A 25310-nucleotide genomic window follows, 5' to 3' on the forward strand; every position below is an offset into this window, starting at 1 on the left:
CTTTCCTTTTTCTACTTACCCATCTTTCATTCTTCCTTTCTCCTACTTACTCTTCTATCAATGCTGTAGTCTTCCGTAGCCATATTTATCAGCTTTTGTCTACCTATTTTCAGACAGCAAAAGCCCATAAAGAAACCCACCCCCGCTGAAGCGCGGGGTCACGAAGCCCCTGCTTGTTTGACCAGATCAAAATGTGCCCTATGGGTGTGAGCGAAGCGTGTACTCCTGCCTAGTGCTGTACCTGATTTGTGTGTGGAAATGTTACTTATACATGAGTCAAGCTTACACTCACACACGCCAGTGCTGTTCGTTAGACTTTTGCCAAGTCTGAAATGCTGTTTCTTCTTTGCAGCGTTAAATGGTGCACACTCTGCACCTTAGAGAAGTGTGTCCTCCAAGGAAGGGTTGGGCAGGGATGTGCACGTGCGCTGCTCTGCACGCACCCTTACCTGCTGTTCAATATGTGTATAGTCAAGACTCCTAGTCAACATCTCAAAGCGTCTAAATTATGCAAATAAGCTCCGCGGCTGTCATGTGTAAGTGTAATAGAACTTTGAAGATGGATAGTAAACTCTTGTTTTACGCATGATTCATTTTCTATTCACCTTTCTTGAATAGCCGTTATCCGACTGTTTGTTTGCTGATAGTTGACTGGAAACTGTGGCCAGGCCCCTTTTAACGTGAGGTTAGTTTGTCCCCGTGATAATGAATGGACACTCCCCATTCAAAAGGCAGAGCCAACCGCTGATGTTTACCCAGGCTTGTTGTGCTGGGCAAGATCCAGCAGGAAGACGCGAGCCCCGCTGCAGGGTGACAGGCCGGGCACTATATACGTCGAGATACCTGCACGCGGCTGCACACCTGTCGCGGCTCGCGATCACTTTCAACGCTTGGAAGTGATAAAGGACAAGAGAAGCCTACCATGACGTCTCTTCTGAAAGAGCAACTGTATGAAATTCAGCGCCAGGCACAGTCTCCGAGCAAAGATTTATTTCATCTTATCGTTACCAAGACCCAGGTAAAAGAACTGCTACTGTCTTATGTTTCACCAGGGTATGAATGAGACGGAAAATGTGCCCCGGCGCTAAAATTAAAGTGGCCCCATTAGTGAATGACACAGTTGAAAAAGTGGCTCCTGTTTGCAAGTTTGGGAAGTTCTAAACATGTAAAGATGCGCTATGTACTGTATAGGTGTTTTGCAAAGAGTGCGAGACTGCAGGAATTTGTATTTGCTGCAGGCAGTGCTTGTTTGGATATGACCGTAATCAGCAGTTAAAACCGGCCCACCAGACCATTAACTAGGCCGCTAAACAGCCAAAAAAGTGTCCGCACGCTGACCTGTTAGACCAGCTCATCGTGCACTGTCTTATTACGCCGTATGCCATTACGATCAGTTCTCCCAAAGCTTACAGGGCTTTTTAGCACTGCATAATTTGTGCTTGTTGTTTCCGGTGCTTAGCACCGGCACTTATTTGTGATGGCCGCGGCTTATTATTCTGCCTCAAGTATTTGCTGCGAGCAAAAGACATGTGGGAAAGACGGTGGAAGGGAAAAACGAAAAAGCGTCATAAAGGGAGAAAGTAGAACGCTGCCAGAGTGAGCTGAATGGGCAGGGAGTGGCTTTATATGGATTGAAGAGGATTCAGGATTACGCAGCTTTAGTATTCAATGTTCCCACATTTAATTTCAGCCACCACGTGTTTAAGAGGAGAGCCTTGGGCGCCAAGGCACGTTTTTATTTACAAATCACGCACTGTTTTTAAACAAAAGGATCTCCCACTTGGGTAATTATCATTTTATCTTTTTATTTATTGTTTTCTAGTTGCCTCTAAACTACCGGACGGCCGCTTTGTAGTTCTTTATAGATTGCTTCTCTCGGAGCCGTCAAGAATATGCCCCGGGGTTAAACGCTCGCTGCTGACAAGGTGGGATAGGATCACATGCTGCGCACCAAGATATGTCCTTAGTGGTAACTTGCTTTCAGACCCCAATTTCGCGCCACATTACAACTGTGCATACAATTTCCCTGGGCTGCTTCGGGGTTCCCTGGTGTATGTCCTTTGCTGGGCACACGAATGAATTCCAATAGGGTCATCTCAGCCTTTCATACTTTAGAGCTCTATAAACTGTACAGCATTACACGTTACAGTACTCAGAAGTGTCAAAAAGTACAGTTGTGACACACACACACATATATATATAAGTAACTGTACTCCCTTAGGTTTACCCTACTTATGACATTTTGTGTGTTTTCTGCATAATCACATTCAAGATGACCTCGAAATACATGATTCATGGTGTGCGCTGCACAAAACCTGCTTCTATGTTTGATTTAATAAACTATAATGTTGTTAATGTATGATAGGAACCCAGGTCACCCATAAAGTGCACATACCAAGTGACTTGCCTCTTTAATTTACTATTGGTGGTTTCAAAATGTATGTTTCCAAATGTATGTTTGAAAACTATCACTTTTAAAGGAATACATTTCAATGCACTGATAAAATAAATTGTACTAAGGCAAAAAGGTTCTGCATGTTAACTAAATACCCTTTTTTAATTTTGAAGAGACTATCTTAATTTTACACTTGTGCTGAAAGATGTCTTTAAAAATGAAGGGGCTCTAAAGTTAAGTGCAGGAGTCCATAGTTACTTCCTTTTTTTAACACCAATTAAGTTTGAAATAAATGATTGTGTGTGTATTTAATATTTTTATTGTTAGTGTGAAGTCGAGCAAACAGCTGCCCAGTGCTTCTGTTGCTCAAGGGGCCGCATGTAAAAGTCAGAGGGGCTGCATAAGGCCCGCGGGCCGTACTTTAATTATCCATGGTCCAGAACCATACATAGGATGGGAAAATGTTGTACTAAACCTAGTGAACAGCCAGAGACTTGCAAGTTTGTGGGTGTTCACCAACTTTCCCTGACATCTCCACCATGGAACACATACTCCCTGCCTCCGTGAGATGTACTCACACATAAACTTGCACCATACTAGTGTAATGCTACTTGTGAAAAAATCGATTTGCAAATCTGAAGTTATGTAATGTGAAGGCCAAATGTAAATTTACATTCATACATCAAGGCATATGCAAACCGAAGACAAACTTATTTGCGCAAATGACTTAGTGCACAGAATAGCTATGCTGTAGCTATACTCTTGGCATTCCCAGATGGCGTTTAGATCCCTAGGCTGCAGGCAGGATCGCTATGTACACTGAATGGTTGCTTTGCAGGTAAAACATGCAGTGAAATGAAGGTAACAAGTTTGAATCTTGGCAGACATGGCCTTCCATCTCTCCCACGTTAGCACACTGAGTACTATTAAGTGAACTAGTAGTAAATCATGTTATCTATTAAGTTTACAGCCCCGTTTTCCAAATAGGTTAGCTAGAAAGTCATACACAGGTTCACGGGCTTTTCTTAAAACATGCGTTTGAAATACGTTAATGCTTCCGAGCCTGTCACAGGACCCAAAAGAACGGTATTACTCTCCAGCAAAAAATCGTGGTATGTGTGGAGATGTGAAGCCCACTGTTAATAAAATATAAAAAGGCAAAGCTATGGAGGACAACAAAGTTAAATCTTAATAAGCACGCAAACAGTGTTTCATAACAAATGTCTTTTCAACTTGTTTGTTAGATATGTCTGAAGCAATTTGTTTTTGCCTGAAGTCTTTGCATCCTACTTGTTTGGAAGTCACACCACTGCACCTCTGGTTGAACTTCAATATTTTGATAATTTGAAACTCTTGGAGCAGTGTTGGACTGGTTATCCGGGGCACAGGGAAAACCACAGAAGGTTGAGGCACTATGGGCTAGTTTCATAGTTGGATGTGCTGAAGAAACCTCAACTCATCCAGTTTTGAAAGTAACCCCGTATGAGTTCTACAGACCCTTCTTATACTCATTTACATAATTTGCTTCTGCTGTGAGATAATGATCCTGGATTATGTGTCAGAACCTGAAATAAGGGTCTATTATTTTATTATCTTTTATTCCAAATCTTTTTCGTAACCTACTGTAAAACCAATGGGTTTCTAGCTTTTATAGTTGGATAACAGTGCTTTATGAAAATAGTCCGTCCCGTTTTGATAAAGAAAATTCAAGAAACGAAGAATAGAAGCAAACACCATAGGAGAGGAGCTCGTCACTGCACTCCTTTCTCTAGCGGGGTGTTATTACTACAGCTACCAAGTTTTTTTTTATGCATACAGTGGCATATCTCCACTCACAAGGGTTTTAGCAGTAGATCCAGGCGTGACCAGAATCCTTTGAGTCCGCAGTATCCTCTTTCTTACTTATGTTACTTAATACGCGTCATACAATCGGTCCTTGTTTGTGTGTTGGTGTCCAAGATGCATCTTTGTTTAATTGCCTCAGGTATTTGGCATAGTGCGTACTACAGCCTTCCATACTGAATTCTATCTTAGTGTTAGAGTACTAGGTATTCACCAGAACATGTGGGGGGCATCATCAACCACTTCTAGGTAGTCACTGTGCATACACAGCAGGTTTAATTCAGCTGCAATTTATGAAAATAAGTCAAAAACAGAGAAGAAAAGTATACTAAAATATAACAACATACTGAGACTTATTGATAGATTAAATTATTATTAGATTAAATATGGCAATTAGAAGCATGGCCCAAGACGCTTTGACATATCCAACATGCATAAATACAGCACACATGCAGCCACAAGTGAATGCTATAACTGAGGTAACTCAGAGTTGACAGTTTGAGAGGTAAGACTGTGTAGACTGTCTCCAAGATACACAGACCAAAAGGCAGTTCCCATAGCCATCTGTGATGGTGTTATTTTAACGCTTCTCTTTCTAAAAATTTCTAGACTATAAAGCATTATCAAATCAATATATTCAATACATGTGAAGCACATTAGGCCCCACAAGAAAGACAGATAATGTCTGTTTCAAACTACGAAGGTGTATTAAAGTAAGTGGTTTACCGGAAGCAAAAATCAGTTTAGCATCAATTAATAATCAGAATGCATATGCTTTGATTAATATGTCATTCAAGTTAGATCAAAATCTTTTAACTCAGAAGAGAGACCAACAGGGGGTTGCCTCAAATGGGAAAGACAAAATAAAATCAGTTCTGTCTCTTCAGGAGAGCACTCTTAATTCTCGTGGTCTGATTTGCTCTATTCGAAAGCGCAGTCTAAGACTGACCTCTCAATTCAAATCAGCCCCTTAATAAAACACAATACTAACATTATACATACATACACACAGCTCTTATAAGGCTGTCTAATCAGTTTAAAAAAAGGTGTTGCAATTATGTGCTTGTTATGTTCTCAAAGGTTTCACAATACAAGTTTCCATCTCCGTCCTTCAAACTACACTACCTGTAACAGGATAAAGTACACATACTAGGCTGCATACTGCAGGTGTCTTCTTTAATGCGCTGTTCATTAGAACATTCCATGATTATCACAAAGAAAATAAACCTTTCTTCATATGGGAAAGAAGGGAAAAGAACATCACGTTTGATGATTAGAACACCCCAGCTCTCCTGGAAATGAAATGTTCACATGTCACAAAGATGACAACCAACGTTATCCATTTTAATATTCAGATCTTCATTAGCCATAGTCAATCTGAACATGATTAATCACAACTTCTCTCTGCAAATGGCAATGGCGTGTCTACGCATCACTGTTGTGTTAATGTAAAACATTTAATACAAAAAAAATCGAATGGATTAACCTAACTTGATTACTAGCTCAGTCCTCACAGGACAAAGCAATTTTCGAGAAATGAAGATTTTGCATGTGTCAGCCCTCCTATAGGAGAGGTACTCCCTACAAACAATAGAGGTCAAGGCTCAACATCCACAAAAGCCCATCATAGCACAGGCAGGTCGCACTCCAAACCCAGAGTGTATGGGGATATAAACATGGTGATGTCTAAGGCATGCTGTGGTGGCTGGAAGGCGAACTTATGTTGCATATGGTGGACTGAGTGAATCTGTGATGTGATACGTTGGTGAATTAGACTGAGAGGTTTGACAATAATTATACATGCGAGGGGTTTTGTGAAAGAGAGTAAAACACTAATGGAGAGTGAATAATCTGAACAATTGGTTTTCTTAAGGGTGGGTGCTAATGTGAGTGTGTAGGTGAATAGTTTTGCAGAGTTCCATGATCTTTCAGGCTCTCTCTGGCATGTGGCCTCTCCGCCGCCTGCTGTGTCAAGGTCTCCTTTGCTCTGAGGCTTTCTGGTGGTAGGGTGTTTCAGGCTGTCATTCATCTAATGGTCTTAAGCCTTTTCTGGAGTTCGGGTTTCACAGACTCTCTGTGACAGTATTTCAGGTGTTATGAATCTCCTTTAGGGCAGTGTGTCTCATTCATTCTCATTTGATGCCATTTGATGCTCAGTGCCATCTTGTTAAAATGATTCAGGTCTCTCTGGCTGCTTAGTGGCAGTATGTATCGGATCCTCCCTTGAAAAAAGTAATTGTCTCTATCAGTCTCTTTCTGGTCTCTCATACTCTCTGGCCTTAGAGGATCTCAGGCTCTCCATGGTGACAGGCTGTTTGTGCCTCGCAGGCTCTCTGATATGAAAGTCCCCCGGTTTCCAGGGTGGAAGGTAAGATCTGTTAGGCTCTCTCTGGGACACCAGGTTTGTTATGTTCTCTGTGAGACATTGGATCAGTTTGGCTCTCTAAGTAATACAAAATGCCAGGCTCTGTCAGACTGTCTTAGGTGGCAGAGTTGTCCAGGCTTTCACTGCTAGCAGTTACATTCAGGCTCTGTCAGACTCGCCTTGGTGATAGGGTGTACCACGACATTTCTGCTGCTAGCCTGTGCAAGGCTTTCTTTGGTGATAGGGAGCACCAGGCTTTCTATGGGGACATGCTTGTGATAAAGCGGAACGAGGTGACAATTTACCTGCGTTCGGACGCTCTTTAGGTCGATGAATCTTTTGACTAAGTGGGAACTCTCTGTACTATTAATCGAACAGTCTCATCTAATCGATAATCAATAACGAACATAAGCAACACCTTGAACAACATAACACTTAACAATTAATCCAGAATACATTTCGGCGAACCCTGACCTTTCAGCCAGGAATAACCACACCAGTTTATTGCAAATTTAGTGAATTTATTTCCCTATATTAACAAAGCTAGCACAATATAAATGTGTCTCAACACCAAATGATAAACATATATGAACATTAATAGCTGTCCATATCGTCGAAACAAGTGTAATCTATGTAGCATTTGAATCACAAGGCATTCGATAGTGGCAATGCAAAGCACTAATACGATAATCTGCAATGGGCTAATTGCGTACATTTAGTCAGCATAACAAGATCTCAAATTGCATCGTGCGACATATGGAATCCTCATCTAACCTCAAATTAGCATCAGCATGTGGGACTTCATGCAAAAACAATTTGGCAACATCAATTTAGAAAACTCCTAGCTAGGGTCCTTATCAAAATCAGCAGTTGGTTACCTAAAAGAAACACAATGCAATTTTACAATTTCCTTTCATAATTACCAATTCCGGTCAGCAATCAATGAATTCTTCGTCTCACAGGTATCGTTTCTCGATCAGCATAGGGCCGGGACAAAGGGGCAGGGGTGAACGGGGCAGTTGCCTCACGGCGGCAAGGTAAGATTACTACTTCATGCAAAGGGGCAAATCAAAGTTAAAGTCTCTAGGGCAAGAATCATTAAAGTCTCTTTCTCTCGACTAGAGAAAGCATCAAAGTCTCTCAAAATGGCGTCGCAGCAAAATGGGTCATAGTAGCTACGAAGTCAAAATGGCGGGATGTCCGAAGATAGAGAGAGAGCTTTCCTCTCGTGCACCTGGGTTTTATAGACAACAGTTCAAGTCCAGTAGGGTCTCCATTGGAGGGTTCATAGGTTAGCTTCAAATTGACCAATCAAAAACGACAGTTCTGAAGCTTTTACTTAAGCATACATTATCCTTGGAGATGGGTACGCAAGTTGCAACATTGTCTCTCGATTAGCTTACTCTCAGAGCCTCCATTGTCCGCACCTGCAAGCCGACCTTGAATTAAAGAGAAAATATGCCATGCTGGCACCAACTTTAAGATAAGCATGTGAACAGTCTTTGTGGAAAAGTACAGCTTCAAGCAGAAATACACGTTTAATAGCACAGTGGAAAAATACGAACATCTAAACCGTGAGACCAGACAACTAGGCCAAAGCCTCCGCTAAAGTAATGCTAAGCTAAGGCATTTCAAATAAGCAAATCGTAGCACACGTTTATGATTATGTTGGATTAGTGTAATTCTAATACACCACGTTATATAAAGCACGCATATAAATGATGGCAAACTACTCTGAGGGCACATTTTGTCCCCGTACAATCTTCATTAATTCGGTTAATGTCACACACGATTATGTCAGCACTACGTTTATGCGTTAATAAATCAAAACCTTCATTTTCTGCTTCATCAATCCCTCCTCTGATGACTACTTGTCATCACACAAATTTAGCCCACAAATTTTATCCCATTAAAATTCTGTCAGCTCCCTTTTCCTTTTAGTTCCCCTAGTTTGCGCTTTGTATTCTTCTGCCATTCTTTTCATAATTTTCTCCTCTTTTCTCCTTTTAATTCTTTCCATAATCATTATTATTCCCCTTTTTATTCCCCAAATTCCAAATACACAAATTATTATTATTAATATTCCTTCTATTATTTTCAATAATATTCCATTCCAAATTCCCCCAATCCAATGTCCCACTGAAGCAAGTCCCTTTCCAACCTTCTCCCACACTCCTGGTTCTTTCAGTTCTTTCAAATCTGCACTTTCTTTTGTTAGATTAGCAAGCATAGTTTTAATCTTCACACTATTATCAGGTATATAGGTGCAGCAGTGACGTGCACCAATCATTTTGCAAACGCCTCCATCCTTTGCTAAAAGAATGTCTAAAGCAAGCCTATTTTGAAGAGTCATAGCTCTTTCCGCTGCAAGTTCAGCATCCATCAGGATTATAGCACCTAAAAACTTTGTCAACATGTTATCCACTATAGTAGACAACTTTCTTATTTTGATGGAATTCAACACAACTCCTAATGAAGGAATCATGGCTCCAAATATATCTCCTACCACAGCAGCTGCGGTCTCTCTTTTCTGGATACGATGGGATCCAGGTGTCTTTTCAATCATCGATATGTCATCCAGTTGATAAACCTTTGGAAACACTATACCCAAATAACATCTTCCCCACCATCCCTTTGGAAGACGATAATAGGCATTATGCCCACAAATATAATACACCCCTGGAATGACAGGGTCAAGTCCGTCCATCATGAATGTCCATTTGGCCTTAAAAATAAACGTATGTTTGCATTCACTCGCTCCTACAAAAATATTATCATAGTAAGATTCACCTCGATATATACAAAATTTCCCTACATGCCAAGCATCTAAAGCAATTTTCCCTTGTGTCTTTATAGCAGCAAAGTCATAATTATCTACTGAAGTCCTCTTATGCAGTTCTTTTTCTAATTTCGCCTTCATTTGAGCCCTTCTATCATCTGTGCGATCTAAAAAGCTTATTTCTACAGCAGAGACGGAGCAAGTAAGGTTCTCCCTATGAGCATGAGCCGTTTCAAAAGGTTGCATTGGCTCGAAAAAGTCCCTCATAATTTTGTAATCCCAATATTTTGCAGTCTCGCTTAGCTGTGCTATTATAGGAACATAAGCAAAGGTAACATCATAATTTGAGAAAAAATACTGTATGTTAGATTGACCATAAAACCTAGACATTACTATACTACATGTAATCCCGTATGTAAGAGGCATGTGGTGATAAGTCACCCCTTCCTTTACTGATGTCGGTATCTGTGTACACACATAACAATCTTTCGCATCCATAGTCTCAACATACTCTGTTAGTAAGCGATAGAAAACATTATACGAAAGCTCTTTCTTATCATGCAAGAGCCTCTCATCCATTGCTAGTCTTTTCAATGGTGTTAGTTCAGTGACAGTAACAGGAACAATAGTAGAAGCAGCAATAGTCTCATTCTCACCCTTTCCATGCATTCCAAACACAATTGCCATTATTATTAGTACACATGTTAGTACCAAGCCTATACACACGTATTTACAATATTTCTTTCTATTATTCTGCATAGCGTACCCAGGCATGATCTGTATAGAATCAGAGAGCTAGAAGCACTTATAAATGAAACTACTTAGCAATTCAGTTACAAAGCTTGAACGAGCACAATGTTCACACCGTCTTCTTCAAAAGGCCAGTCACTTATCGGTTAGCAGCATTTGTCTCAATTCGGTTTAGCAATGTCTCAGATGGTTGTTTGTCTCACGTTAGATTGCAGCAAGCAATACCATTTACTACCTTTTCAATCAACAGAGTCTATGAAACTTTTCTTTTCTATTGGTATCTCTTCTTCTTCTTCGTTCTCGATGCTTAGAGATACAAACTCATCAGTCCAATCATCATTTACCGCATATGCCCATTCAGGACCGGAATACCTCTTGTTTGGTATCCTTTTCCTCTTCAATTTTGCTTCTCTCTTTGATTCTGCTTCGCTGGCACTCTCCTCCTTCGCCAAGTCCTTTTCCTCACTTGACGATTGTTCCACGACAGTCACTTCCTTTCTTTTCTCTTTCACTTTCGGCCTTCCTCCTTCGTTCAAACCTTCTTTACCCTTTTCTTTTATCGGTGATATACTTAGTCTTCTTTTTGCACCGTGTCCATTTGATGGACCTGCGATCTTTTCTGTAGAGGTTTGAGCTCTTTCGTTCTGTTCTTCTTGGTTCCCACCTTCAGGGGAATCAGTCACGTTTCCCTCTTCTTTTTCTGTATCGTCTGTTTCTGGGAAAGCCCCCTTCTGCTCAGGCTCTCCTGCCTTCTCACTCTCTTCGAGCCCTTCGTCACCGTTACTTTCTTCAGGCTCTGTATCACTTTCAGCTGCTTCAGGTTCCTTGTCACCTTCAGCTGCTTCAGGCTTTTTGCTACCCTCAGCTGCTTCAGGCTCTTTGTCACCTGCAGCTTCGTCGTCGCTGTCTGAACTTTCTCCTTGGTCTTCCCCAAGTGAGTCGGACTCTTCGTTCTCCAATAATATCTCTTTTTCTCCTGCTGTTGCTTGTTCGCTTTCAGTTCGCTTTTGTTCTGTCTCAGCACTCGGCACCGTTTTATCAGGCACTGGTAGTTTCAGCGCTTCAACTTCCTCATCTGTGGGACACAGCACCTTCTTTGTATGACTGGCGTGAATCCAGTTGGGAACCCCCGCACACTTCACAGCGGTAGTTGTCGTCAGGATCACTTGGAAAGGGCCTTTCCAACGGGGTTCCAGACACGACTTCCTCACGTGCTTCTTTATCACGACCCAGTCACCTGCTTTCAGTGCGTGTCCTGGACCTTGGATCGGTGGCAAGGTGGTCGCTTCCACCTGGTGAGAGAAAGAGCGAACCACGTCAGCCAGACCTTTGCAGTAATCTAACACCATATCATCTGTAATATTCAAAAGCATGTTTGCGGGAACTGCAGGAAGTCTCATAGCCCTGCCCATGAGAATTTCGTGCGGAGACAATCCAGTTTTTCTATCCGGAGTGTTTCTCATTGACATTAGCACTAAGGGCAATGCGTCAGGCCATTTCAAATTTGTTGATGCACATATTTTTGCCATTCTCGACTTCAGCGTACCATTCATCTGCTCCACCAGTCCTGATGCTTCAGGGCGATAGCTACAGTGCAGCTTTTGCTCAATGTTCAGTGCTTCGCAAAGTAACTTCATCACCTCGTTATTGAAGTGACTTCCCCTATCTGATTCTAAAGAGATCGGGAATCCGAAACGTGGTATTAACTCCCTCAATAATAGTTTGGCAACTGTAAGACTGTCATTTCTACGTGTGGGGTATGCCTCAATCCAATGACTAAAAATACACACAACCACCAACACATATCTTAAACCTCCATGCACAGGCATCTCAATGAAGTCCATCTGCATACGACTAAAAGGACCGCTTGCCCTACCAATGTGACTCGCGTTCACAACCGTCCCCTTTCCTGGGTTAATCTGTTGGCAAGTGACACATCGATGGCAAACTGCTTCTGCAGCTTGACGAAATCTGGGGTTAAACCAATCAGTTTTGAACAATCTTATCATGGCATCTCTCCCTAGGTGAGCTTGCCCATGATAGAACCGCGCAAGCTTTGATAAGAGACCATTTGGCAGAACAAATTTTCCCTCATGTGAAACCCATAGCTCGTCTTGTCTCTTTATACATTGTGATTTAATCCAAGAATCTCTTTCATCCTCCCTGACATTACTTTGTAGTGCTTTTAGTTCTTCTATTGTATCTACGACCTTCAAGGCAAATGCTTCAGCTGGTTCGAGTTCTGGTTCACTTATTGTATTCCAATCGTCCCTTAACAATATACAGTTCAAGGCACAAAATCTTGCGACTTGATCTGCATAGGCGTTTCCCAGAGACACATAATCCTGTCCTTTCGTGTGAGCACTGCACTTTACCACTGCAACTTCAGCTGGCACTTGAATGGCATGTAACAACTCCCTTATTCTCTCCCCATTTTTCACTGGGGATCCTGAAGAAGTCAGGAAACCTCTCTGTGACCACAGTTGTCCAAAGTCATGCACAATCCCAAACCCGTATTGGCTATCAGTGTAAATGGTGACTTTCATCAATGCAGACAATTGACATGCTCTAGTAAGGGCTACAAGTTCTGCTACTTGTGCAGAATAGACTCCTTGGAGCCATCCCGCTTCCAAGACCCCTGTCACAGTACATACAGCATATCCTGCTTTCAAAATTCCCACCCCATCTCTTAGACATGAACCATCAACAAAAAGAATCTGGTCATTTTCATCAAGTTTGGTATCCTTGATGTCCGGTCGGGGTTTTGTGCAAAATTCAGTCACCTGAAGGCAGTCATGCTCGACGTCTTCAGCGTTCTCAATTTCAGCATGTTCTCCAGGAAGCAAGGTAGCTGCGTTCAACGTGGTGCACCTTTTCAGCTGCACATTCGGTGAGCTCAGAATAGTCGTTTCATACCTTGTGAGTCTTGCTCCAGTCATGTGCTGCGTTCGGGATCGGGTCAAAAGTATCTCAACTGAGTGAGGGACCATGACTGTTACTGGGTGTCCCATCACTATTCCTTCACTCTGAGTGAGGCTGATACCAACTGCTGCTACGGCGCGCAAACACCCTGGGAGTGCTGCTGCAACCGGATCCAAAGTAGCTGAAAAATACACTACTGGTCTGTTTACGCCACCATGGGCTTGAGTCAAGACAGACAAAGAACATGCATCACGTTCATGGCAAAACAATGTGAAAGGTTTCGTGTAATCAGGCATACCTAAAGCTGGAGCCCTGCACATGCACTCCTTCAATTCAACAAAAGCATCCATCTCATCCCCTTTCAGTTCGATCTGATCCAAGGCATCCTTCTGGGTCAATTTCAGCAAAGGCTTCGCTAGAGACGAGAAGTTGGGAATCCACTGGCGACAGTATCCCACCATTCCCAAAAACTTCCTCACCTCCTTCCTTGTCTTTGGTGGACTCATTTGAAGTACACTGGTAATTCTTTCCTTCATTATTCTCCGTGATCCTTTCTCTATCTGGTGACCCAAGTATTTTACTTTCTTCTGACAGAACTGCAGTTTGGAAGGAGACACCTTGTGTCCATTCCCTCCCAAATGGTTCAACAGAGCAATGGTATCGGCTGTGCAGCCACTTTCTGTCTTTGATGCAACCAGTAAGTCGTCAATGTACTGTACTAAGGTTGACTCGAATGGTAACTCTAACTCTTCCAAGTCTTTCTTTAGAACCTGATTGAATATCGACGGTGACTCAGAGAACCCTTGAGGAATTCGACACCAACTGTATACTCTGTCTAGGAATTTGAAACAAAAGAGGAATTGGCTGTCCTCATGAAGAGGCACAGAAAAGAATGCTTGTGACAAATCGATGACAGAACCACTCAGCTTCGCAAGGGATCTGAAACATTATCACAGCTGGATTCGGTACGACAGGGCAGCACTTGATTATGATGTCATTTATTTTTCTCAAATCCTGTACAAGTCGGACTTTCCCACTTGGCTTTATTAGTCCCATTATCGGTGAATTACATGGGCTGCTTAATACTTCTTTCAGTACTCCCTGCTTCACGAATTCGTCAATAAGTTGGGCAACTTTCATGAGGGTATCTTGTGGCATGTGGTATTGTGGGGTCTGGGGAAAGGTCGCATTGGGCTTTACCATCACTTTTACTGGTTCTACTCCTTTCATCAATCCCACCTCTTTCCCTGTCATGTCCCACACTTCCTTTCCGACTGTTTCCCGTAATTCTGCTGGGATATCTTCTTCAGTTATCATTGGTAAAAGACAAATCAGAGGATACTCTTCGTCAACTGTTTCTATCTCATCACCCCCTTCACTGTCTCCTTCTTCCCCATCACTGCTCGTCTGTATTGTTATTCCCTCGTTCGAGCACATTATCGAACAACCCAATTTACACAATAGGTCTCTTCCTAACAGTGCTATCGGGCTTGAGTCACACACCACAAACTGATGTACCCCTTGATAGTTACCAATGTTGACTGGTATCGGATCTGTTATGGGGTTCGTCAGATGTCTGTTTGCTACCCCCACCACTTGAACTGTCCTCCCTGAGAGTGGCAAATTTGGTACTTCACTGCTCTTAATAGTTGAACGTGTGGCTCCCGTGTCAACCAAGAATGAGACACGATGACCCATTACTCTCCCCTCTACGTACGGACCCCTTTGATCAACTTCTAGGGATGCCGCAAGCACACAATCTCCTTCCTCTTCCGAGCTTTCACTCTCCCATACATTGTTTATTCCACTCTCACTGTGTAATGGGAACTGTTGTACTGTGCCGTTTGTGCTCATTACCTGACCCGTTACCTGTGGAGGAACCATCATTTGCTGCTGACTCATTGGTGCCAAAGGTATTTGCATTTGCTGATTAGGTACCAAAGGTAACTGCTGTTGCATCGGCTGCATCTGCGTCATCTGCACACGGGGCATCTGCATCTGCTGCGGCTGCATAGGTTGTAATCCCTGCAATTGATTTATGGTCTGAAAATTTGGGTTTAGACCTCTCATTTTCGGTCCTCTCATTGTCTGAAATGCATTGACATCATTGTTTTGCTGACCAACACCTACACCTGCACCTGCGCCTTCCTGCACCACCATCGGGCACTCGCGCTTCCAATGACCGACGTTTCCGCACGCGTGACACGGCATCACCTTCTTCATTGCCTGCACACCCGTCACAACAGTGTTCAAATCCGGACCATTATTCACAAAACCTCCTCTACCTCTGCCTCTGCCCTGTGGCTGAAACGCCATGTTTCCTTGCAACTGCGGCTGCTGTTGCTGAAACACCATGTTTCCCTGCAACTGCGGCTGCTGTTGCGGTACCTGCTGTTGGAACCCTTGCATCCCTGGCAACCCTTGCAAGCCTGTCTGAGCCGCCTTAAGCTGCATCATCATCACCTTCTCTTTCAGCTTTTTCTGTTTCACCTCAATTTCATCGCTACAGTATTTCGCATAAGTCAAGACTTCATCAATCGGTTTCGACTGCCAGCAGATCAAATGCGATTTTATCATCTGACTTATCTCTGGTCTCAGCCCTTCCACAAATCTGAACACAAAATGAAGCATATCCTTCGCCTCGATTGCTTCCGTGCCACTGTAATTCTTGAACGCCTTCAACAACCTCTCATAGTAACTATGAATCGATTCTTTAGCCTCTTGGGCAGTTCGATCAATTTTCTGCCAATCCACATTTTTCGCGGCAACCTTTGTCTTCAAATGCTCAATCACCTTATAGTACAGACACATCACCATAGGTGATGGTGCACCCGTCTCTCTGTCTCTCTCTGGTTCACTTGTCGGCCAACCTACAGCTTTTTTGCAATCCTCCCACAAATCTGCCGGAACCACAATCTCGAATAAAGTGTTCAGGTCTTCCCAGAGACATTTGGCAAGCTTCACAAACCTATCAGTCTGTTGATACCATTCGATCGGCTTCTCCCTCAGTTTGGGAAAATCATTCGTAAAAGACTGAATATCGCTCCTGTGCCATGGTACATGTACTAATTTTCCCCCTGCTGTCTCCCTCATGGGTAACATGGTTACGGTCTCGCTGCTCTGCGGTCTTTTCTCATTGTGCTCTGTGGCACTGTCCCTCCTCTTATCCTTCCTCTTTACCCATCTGCTTTCCCACTTGTCTAAGCACCTCCACACTTGGGCACTCTGCAATAATTCTCTAAGGTGTGCCTTCATGCCTGCTGATCTCATGTGTTCAAAATCTGTGGTTCCAAAATCCAACCTATAGCTCCTGCTCAAGTGCTTCGTCTTGCCTATGTCAATCCCGTTCCTGTCTGCTACTTCCTGCAAACTTTTATGTACCTTGTTTACCTCTTTCGTGATCTTTGGACATAGATACCTCAATTCCTCTTCCGTGTAGGATTCTAACCTGTTCACACCCATATTCCCTTCCACCAATTCTTGTGCTTCCATGTTCAGTCTCATCCTGCTCAAGTAATCGTCTCCTTTCCCACTGTCTGAACTTTGTGTGGAATTTAGACTGTTGAACCACTGTGTCAGCTGTTGCGCATTTACCCCCATCAGTGTAGCATTCACATCGACTGCCATCGATGGTTGCGGCAACTTTTCAGTGTTCGATGTTAATGGTATTATCAGTGGGGGGCTCGACCTCACCAGTGTTGACTGAGCGCATACGGGACTAAACTCCATCAAGGATCCAGACCCAGTTGGCTGAGTCGCTATCGGAGTTATCCCTGGAGTGTTTTCTATGCACCTTCTTTCTGTCCCATTCCGCAGCATTGGTCCCTGACTGCTCATACCTAAGCTAGGCTGACTATACAAAGGTACCACTGGACCTACGGTAATGGGCAGTGATATCGCATCTGGATTTTGTCCATTTCCCATATTCTGAGGCATGTTCATCCCCATATTATGGGCCATCATTGCCGGCATGCCCATCTGACTCCCCGTCATTTGAGCATGAACATTTCCTCCCTGCATCTGCTTTTGAGGCATCATAAACTGAGTTGATTCAGCTTGTGCCATTGTTGGGTTGTAACCATTCTGTACGCCCCTTATGGTTGGATCTGGAATCATTCCTCCACTGTTGTTACTGCTGTAGTACCCTGGCATCTGCGGCTGATAATTTTCTGCTGGTTTCAACACGGGCACATCTGGATACATTCTCCTAACCTGCGGTATCTGTGGGGTGAGTAGTAAACTCGGATCCTTAGATCCCGATGGTGCTCCTGGATTCTGCGTTTCACTGTTCTGTACCGATGCCGGAGGGGCAGAACTGGTACTTGGACCTTGTCCATTTTCCGCATAAGGTGGTGGACGGTCGTTCAGCAATTGCATTATCAACTCCTCATCCTCTAACTCCTCTTCTCTTCTCAACTTTTCCTCGTTCTCTCTATCCTTGGAACATTTCCTGTCTGTCTTACAGGTAGCTTTCTTACCTGTCTCCTCTTCATCTTTAGTAATTGCGGGGAACAATTTTATTCCCTGCAATACATCTGACCTCCACACCTTCTGCGCATTATCCCACCTAGCATCCGCTAGTGTCTTTTCTACCTTCCTCATCCTTGTTTCAAACTTGTTCTTCTGTTGCTGTCTAGCCATGAGTTCCCAGATTGCTAGAGCCTCAAACTGTGCTGGCCTTGGAGGCACCTTCATGTCATACATCGTAAATCTCAAATTCTCTAGGACCCTTATATTGAATGTCCCATGTATCGGGAATGCTACGCTCCCATGTTTCTCTGTCCACTTGTGCCATTGTTTTAGCCAAAGGCACGGAGCTACCCCTTTTTCCTCCATTACAATGTAAGCTGGTGTACCCTCGGGCGGCGTTTCCTCTCCTACGCTCGCTTTAATATAAGACTCTCCCTTCATCGCGCTCCTGAATGCTTTAAGGAATTTCATTTTCTCGTCTTTTAATTCACAAAGTTTATAATCAATAGGTCACTGTTATTCCACAAAATTTGTAATCAATAGGTGACTTTAATTCCCGGAATACTCTTCACCTGCCTTTCCCCTTCCAATCGAGTCCCACGGACTGCGTCCAATCCGTGCGCGACCCTTCTCTCCAACCAACCTATCCCAGCGCGGCTCTTAGTGACGTCACACTCACACACACTGCGGCTGACAAAGCCTCGCGGCTAGTCCTCCTTCACTCAGTTCCTCCCGTAACAACTTTTTGCATGTATCGCGAGCTACCAAAAACTAAAACAGATCTGTCGGTTTACTACAGGAAGGGTAACGTAATCGCTTCAGGACCTTAGGGACTTTTCACCAACCGTGACCACTATTCGATCTCTTTCACCAGCCTCGGCCGCTATTCGGTCTTTCTCAGTCCCCACATTCGCAAGCAAATCTGACCCGCAGACTTACTCTCAACTTGTCAATGATCTGTTCTAGTGCACTTAGAATCTTGTCAAAGCCCGAAGTCGAAGTTTCTTTCACTCCCTAACACACGTACCCACTCGTTGACCACGCCCGATCAACCTACTAAACCGCCCAGACCACAACATGGATCAACATACTCCGGAGTCTCTTGACCTCGCAGGGCCCGTCTCAACAACAACAACCACGTGGACCTTTTTATGCACAAAGCGCCAGACGCACATGAAGTTCGACGACTTCCCTACTCTCACACTCGGAGCCGCACCTCCGATGTCTCTATGAAGTTTGACGACTTCTCTACTTCTACACTCGGAGTCGCGCCTCCGCTATCCTTAAAGAAAAATCCTCGCAACCTTTTCACACACCCTGCGGCAATAAGCTGTGCAAGCGCAAAACCCTAAATTCACTCATACCATCACTAGTACCGCCAACGCTGTTTCCACATCTCCTTTCTCTCCATTCGCAAGTTCCGAGATCCCGGGAAAGTCGCGGTGGACCTAGCCCATCATCATTCTGTCAATCAGTTTTATCCAAGAAAATCTAATTCAACTCCTCGAATGAGGCCTCAAATGCGTAACCGTTAATTCAACACCATGTACTCTAATGGTACAGGGTCCCAAAAGACGTAACCGTCCTCTGCTACCATCTACTGATAAAGCGGAACGAGGTGACAATTTACCTGCGTTCGGACGCTCTTTAGGTCGATGAATCTTTTGACTAAGTGGGAACTCTCTGTACTATTAATCGAACAGTCTCATCTAATCGATAATCAATAACGAACATAAGCAACACCTTGAACAACATAACACTTAACAATTAATCCAGAATACATTTCGGCGAACCCTGACCTTTCAGCCAGGAATAACCACACCAGTTTATTGCAAATTTAGTGAATTTATTTCCCTATATTAACAAAGCTAGCACAATATAAATGTGTCTCAACACCAAATGATAAACATATATGAACATTAATAGCTGTCCATATCGTCGAAACAAGTGTAATCTATGTAGCATTTGAATCACAAGGCATTCGATAGTGGCAATGCAAAGCACTAATACGATAATCTGCAATGGGCTAATTGCGTACATTTAGTCAGCATAACAAGATCTCAAATTGCATCGTGCGACATATGGAATCCTCATCTAACCTCAAATTAGCATCAGCATGTGGGACTTCATTCAAAAACAATTTGGCAACATCAATTTAGAAAACTCCTAGCTAGGGTCCTTATCAAAATCAGCAGTTGGTTACCTAAAAGAAACACAATGCAATTTTACAATTTCCTTTCATAATTACCAATTCCGATCAGCAATCAATGAATTCTTCGTCTCACAGGTATCGTTTCTCGATCAGCATAGGGCCGGGACAAAGGGGCAGGGTTGAACGGGGCAGTTGCCTCACGGCGGCAAGGTAAGATTACTACTTCATGCAAAGGGGCAAATCAAAGTTAAAGTCTCTAGGGCAAGAATCATTAAAGTCTCTTTCTCTCGACTAGAGAAAGCATCAAAGTCTCTCAAAATGGCGTCGCAGCAAAATGGGTCATAGTAGCTACGAAGTCAAAATGGCGGGATGTCCGAAGATAGAGAGAGAGCTTTCCTCTCGTGCACCTGGGTTTTATAGACAACAGTTCAAGTCCAGTAGGGTCTCCATTGGAGGGTTCATAGGTTAGCTTCAAATTGACCAATCAAAAACGACAGTTCTCAAGCTTTTACTTAAGCATACATTATCCTTGGAGATGGGTACGCAAGTTGCAACATTGTCTCTCGATTAGCTTACTCTCAGAGCCTCCATTGTCCGCACCTGCAAGCCGACCTTGAATTAAAGAGAAAATATGCCATGCTGGCACCAACTTTAAGATAAGCATGTGAACAGTCTCTGTGGAAAAGTACAGCTTCAAGCAGAAATACACGTTTAATAGCACAGTGGAAAAATACGAACATCTAAACCGTGAGACCAGACAACTAGGCCAAAGCCTCCGCTAAAGTAATGCTAAGCTAAGGCATTTCAAATAAGCAAATCGTAGCACACGTTTATGATTATGTTGGATTAGTGCAATTCTAATACACCACGTTATATAAAGCACGCATATAAATGATGGCAAACTACTCTGAGGGCACATTTTGTCCCCGTACAATCTTCATTAATTCGGTTAATGTCACACACGATTATGTCAGCACTACTTTTATGCGTTAATAAATCAAAACCTTCATTTTCTGCTTCATCACTTGTCAAGCTCTCCCTAGAGAACAGGCTCTGTCAGACTCCCTTGGTGATAGAGTGTATTAGGCTCTCCCTGGTTGTAGATTGCATTATGCTCCTTCTGGTGTCGGACTGTGCCAGGCTCTCTCTGGTGACAGGGTTTATCAATTTCTTTCTGGTGAGAGGGTTATCAGGCTACTTCTGATGATTAAGGGTGTCAGATTCTTTGCGGTGATAGGTTTTATCGGGCTGTCTCTGTGTGACAGGCTCTCTATCATGATAGGGATATCAAGTTTTCTCTGGCGATAGGGTATTTCATGCTGCCTCTGGTGACGGGCTCTGCCAGCCTGTCTCTCTGGGGTGTGCCACCCCTACATTGCAGCCATTACATCACAGGTACGTACATTGCAGTAGTTACAACGCTTGTAGGAACATCGGGCCATTTTTTGTTTTGTGGTGTCAGAATGTTAGGTTGAGAAATATATACGTGTGTGTGTTCAACTATGTGTTTAAATATGTATATACATATTCATTTATATGCATGTATGTATGTGTATACACGCACACATACATATATCATACATAATGTTATGACACTTTAATAGAGGTTGTAAGGTTTTTTAAAGCTTTCGGACTAGTATTACTAAAGGGTATAAAGTGTTTTTTAGAGCTTAGTGATGGGTAGTATTAAAACCTGGAGAAAACCAATGACAGCCCTCCAACAGTCATTCTATATCATTCATCAATGTCAACGTGAATATACTTGTTAAGAGTGTAGCTAAAATTCATTATGGCATAATCCCTGACCTTATCCACACCCTCTATGTTGGGTTTAACACTGGTCTCTCTTCTATAAACCATTTTACATATCTTTTTACCTACTGTGGCAAGTAAGAAATGATCAGGTCAGCAACCTAGCTCTCTCTCGATGCAGAGAAAAACTGTGATCACTTTTAATGGGGGTACCTTTTTAGACCCCTGAAAGGGGGTATACTGGGACATAACTTCATAGATTAATTCAAATAGCTTTCCTTCATCCCAGTAGCACAATTGAATTATGTCAGCTTTCTCTCAGAACCCTCTTCCAGGTCACACCTGGCACTTAGCAGAGCTGCTAGCTCTCACCATTACACGTTTTACTCATTCAGAACCTTTTGGAATTGGTTTCTCACAGGATTGTGGACAATTACACTTTGGTGAGCGTACACAAATTGATATTGCAATAATTAGTACAATATTTTGCTCACCATTGATAATATCTCGCTCACCATTTTCTAACCTGAGATCTCGATACCTGCCCTCCTCGAATGGATGTCAGACGTGTCTGTATGCTCAGGATTCAAAGCACTGATGGATATTGATATAATTTCACTTTACTCTGAGACTCCCTTTGAATGATTACACAATTACATGGGACTTTAAAAGTCTCAGGTATTTGGGGATACCGTGAATCAGGGTCTTGGGAACATGTCTGGTGACAATTTGAACACCTTGATTTAAAAAAATCACCCATGACCCCCACTTTTGGTCTTACCGTGACCGTAATACTGCCCCTGAGACTCTTTTAGTTCTTTGGTATGATGTCCACGAAGGTACCAAAGTCCTTGCTGCTACAGATTGACAGGGACAGAAACGTGATGGAATTTATCTGGGCTGGCACGAGACCAAGACTGAAAGCCTCAAATTGCACGTAATATCAAGCATAAGGACAAACCAATATGCCTAATAAAAAGTAAAAGTATTTTTAAAAACCAGTTTTTAATTAAGGACTCACTTAAGTACGTATTTGAAACCATTTCTGATAAATGAAGTAACATATCAGTACATTCCCGAAAGCAAAACTATCCAATATAAGGATATTGATTCTAGATAACAAATGAATACAGGTAAATAAATAGTATTGTGCTCAGTGTCCACAGTGATCACACAGTGTCAAGTAATAGCAACATGTTTTAGTCGTGTATATATATATAGAACAATCTACATTAACATTTAAGGGTCCACAAATCTGTATACATGGTGCAGTCTCTTAATTGAAGCAAGGATCTAGTCTGATTGTTATATTGCAGACATTTTGGTCTTACTAGCAGGGTTGAACTGAGACAGAAAATAGGCCATGCACCCAAATATAAGTGTCCCTCATTAGTGAATCAACATTTATTATGTGGCCCACATTCACAAACTGGTGCAGTTCTGAACATGTAAAGACATAGTAGAAGTGGTTTGCAAGGTATGGAGACAGTGTGCTTGCTGCAGGCAATGCTTGTTTTAATACCTGGAAAATCAATGGTAAAAACGGTCCCAGGAAACTATAAACCAAACCTACAAACAGCCAAAAAAACAGCCCCCATATTGACCTGTCAGACCAGACCATAGGAAACTGCCTGAATGCCCTATAGGCCAGTTTGACCCTTCTTACTAGTCATTATAGAGGTCACCTAGGGAAACCTAGCAAACCTGTACATTTGTTAAAACTAGACACCCATGGGGATGTTGTGTGGCTCTCACGAAGCTCTGTTACCCAGAATCCCTTGAAAACCTCATAATTTGTCTAAAAACAAATTTTCCTCACATTTCTGTGATGGAAAGTTCCAGAATCTGAGGGTAGCCATAAATTTCCTATCACTCAGTGTTCCCCTCGGACCTCTGATAAAAATGATACCTCACTTGTGTAGGTGGGCCATGTGACTGCGACAGGGAAGGGCCAAAAATGTATACAAATTGAGGGTGAACCAAGGGTGGTCAAAAAGGATTGTTTTTTTCATACGTTTTTAGGCTGAGTCTGCTTTGGGCACCCACACAAGTGGGCCAGAGTTTTTATCGGTACAGATGGGGAAATGCTGGGTGGTGGGAATTTTGTGGATTTGTGCGGATTCCAGACGTTTCCATCCCGGAAATATAAGGAAAATGCATGATTTCTGGTAAAGTTAGAGGTTTACAGGGCATTGTGGATAAGAAAATGATGTGGGGTGCATGTGAAGCACACCACTCTGGACTCCCCCAGATGTTTAGTTTTCAGAAGTGTCTGCGTCTGTTAGGTTTTTCCAGGTGGCAGCGTACCCAAGTCCAAAAAGTGCAGCTGCTCACCACGGCAAGTAGGACGATATTGGTAGTTAGCCAAGCTCCCTTGGCCCATAGGTAAAATCAAAAACCAAAAGAGTTAAATATCCTCTTACTTGCCATTGGGGTGGGATGCTTTAGTCCGTGGGGAGAGGGTGTTAGGGGGGAGGCAGAAAGACTGTTGCCCCTTCAGCTGGGGTGAGGCCATGGCCATGGTGGTGGGCAGCCCCCACTCCTCTATTGTTTTAATTACCTGGCAGTCTGCCTCCCCCGGGGGGTTATCAGGAGTAATTACCTCCACCTGTCCCCCGGGAGGCAGAAAGTCTGTGTCCCCATTTATATTGGGTGGGGGAATGTCCATGCCCATTTAAAAAAAAAAAAACCCTGGTGTCTAGTGGGCTTTCTGCCCCAATTGGGGGGGGGGGCAGATTAAAGGTAATAACCCCCAATCTGCCCCTGGGGGCAGTAAGACTGTGTCTATTTTATGGCGGTGGTGGGGGCATTGTTGTGCCCATTCTAGGCAGCCCCTGCCCCTAGACTTTTCTAAAACAAAAAAAGTCCCTGGTGCCCAGTGGGCTTTCAGCCCCGCCCCCCCCCCAGGGGACAGATTGGGAGTAATAACTCCCATCCACCCCCATGGGGGGGGCAGAAGGACTGTGCCTTTTTTTGGGAGTGGGGTGGGGGCATTGTCTTGCCCATTCTGAGCAGCCCCCACCCCTTTTTAATAAAAAAATCCCTAGTGTCTAGTGGGCTTTCTGCCTCCCGGGGGTGGACTGGGGGTAATAACCCCCATCTGCCACCCAGGGGGACAGAAGACTGTGCATATTTTGGGGGTGGGGGCATTGCCTTGCACATTCTGGGCTGCCTCCACCATTTCCTTTTACATTGAAATCAAATGCTCAGGGGGCTGACATATGCCTCTGAGCACCGAAGAAAATGAAATCAAATCAGTGGATCAGCTCTTTTAACTTTACCAATAGTCATTACAGGATGGGGATATTTTCTTCCTTGGTTGCTGGAGAAGCTCTTCCCCAGCAACCAAGGAGGAAAATATCGAAAGTAAATCCCTCTGGTGCCCGCATCAGAGGGATTTCCAGTCCTCTGTGCGTGGAAGGCTGGGAGCTGTCTGACTTACATGATCATTGCGGCGTCGAACAGCTCCCGGTCGACCAACACATGCAATGGGTTAAATCTACCGATATTATAATTCAATATTTGAAACAGACCATAGAGAAACATTATCAAGCTGTGTAACTTATTACAACTACAATTATATTAATATTTGACAATGACAAAGGGCCTGACTTAGATATTAACGGATGGGAGATCCGTCACAGTTGTGATAGAGTAACCCGTCGTCCAATATCTAAGTCTTTCTGAATGAAAAAGGAAGAAAAAAGACTATGGTATGGCCACGAAGGAGCAGTGTGAGAAAGTCATGATACATGATAGCTTATTGGTTACAAAAGGCCAAAATGTAAACATGAGAGATTATTTTAAAAACATACACAGTTCCATTTTTTTGATGCATGGAAGTGTAACACTTTACAACTACTTATATGGGGGAATGACAGAA

The 25310-nt window shown here is 43.2% G+C and overlaps 1 protein-coding gene across 1 annotated transcript in view; it reads left to right on the plus strand.

Annotated features, from left to right (window-relative positions):
• Positions 1-752: 752 nt before the first annotated feature.
• Positions 753-25310, plus strand: part of LOC138249129 (F-box only protein 36-like) — a 342371-nt gene continuing 317813 nt past the window's right edge. Inside the window, exon 1 of the mRNA XM_069203148.1 lies at positions 753-1018. Within this exon, the coding sequence (XP_069059249.1) occupies positions 923-1018 (96 nt within the window). The 5' untranslated portion in view covers positions 753-922. The remainder of the gene's footprint in view (positions 1019-25310) is intronic.

This window comes from Pleurodeles waltl, chromosome 8 (genome assembly GCF_031143425.1).
Source record: "Pleurodeles waltl isolate 20211129_DDA chromosome 8, aPleWal1.hap1.20221129, whole genome shotgun sequence".
Classification (NCBI taxonomy): Eukaryota; Metazoa; Chordata; class Amphibia; order Caudata; family Salamandridae; genus Pleurodeles; species Pleurodeles waltl.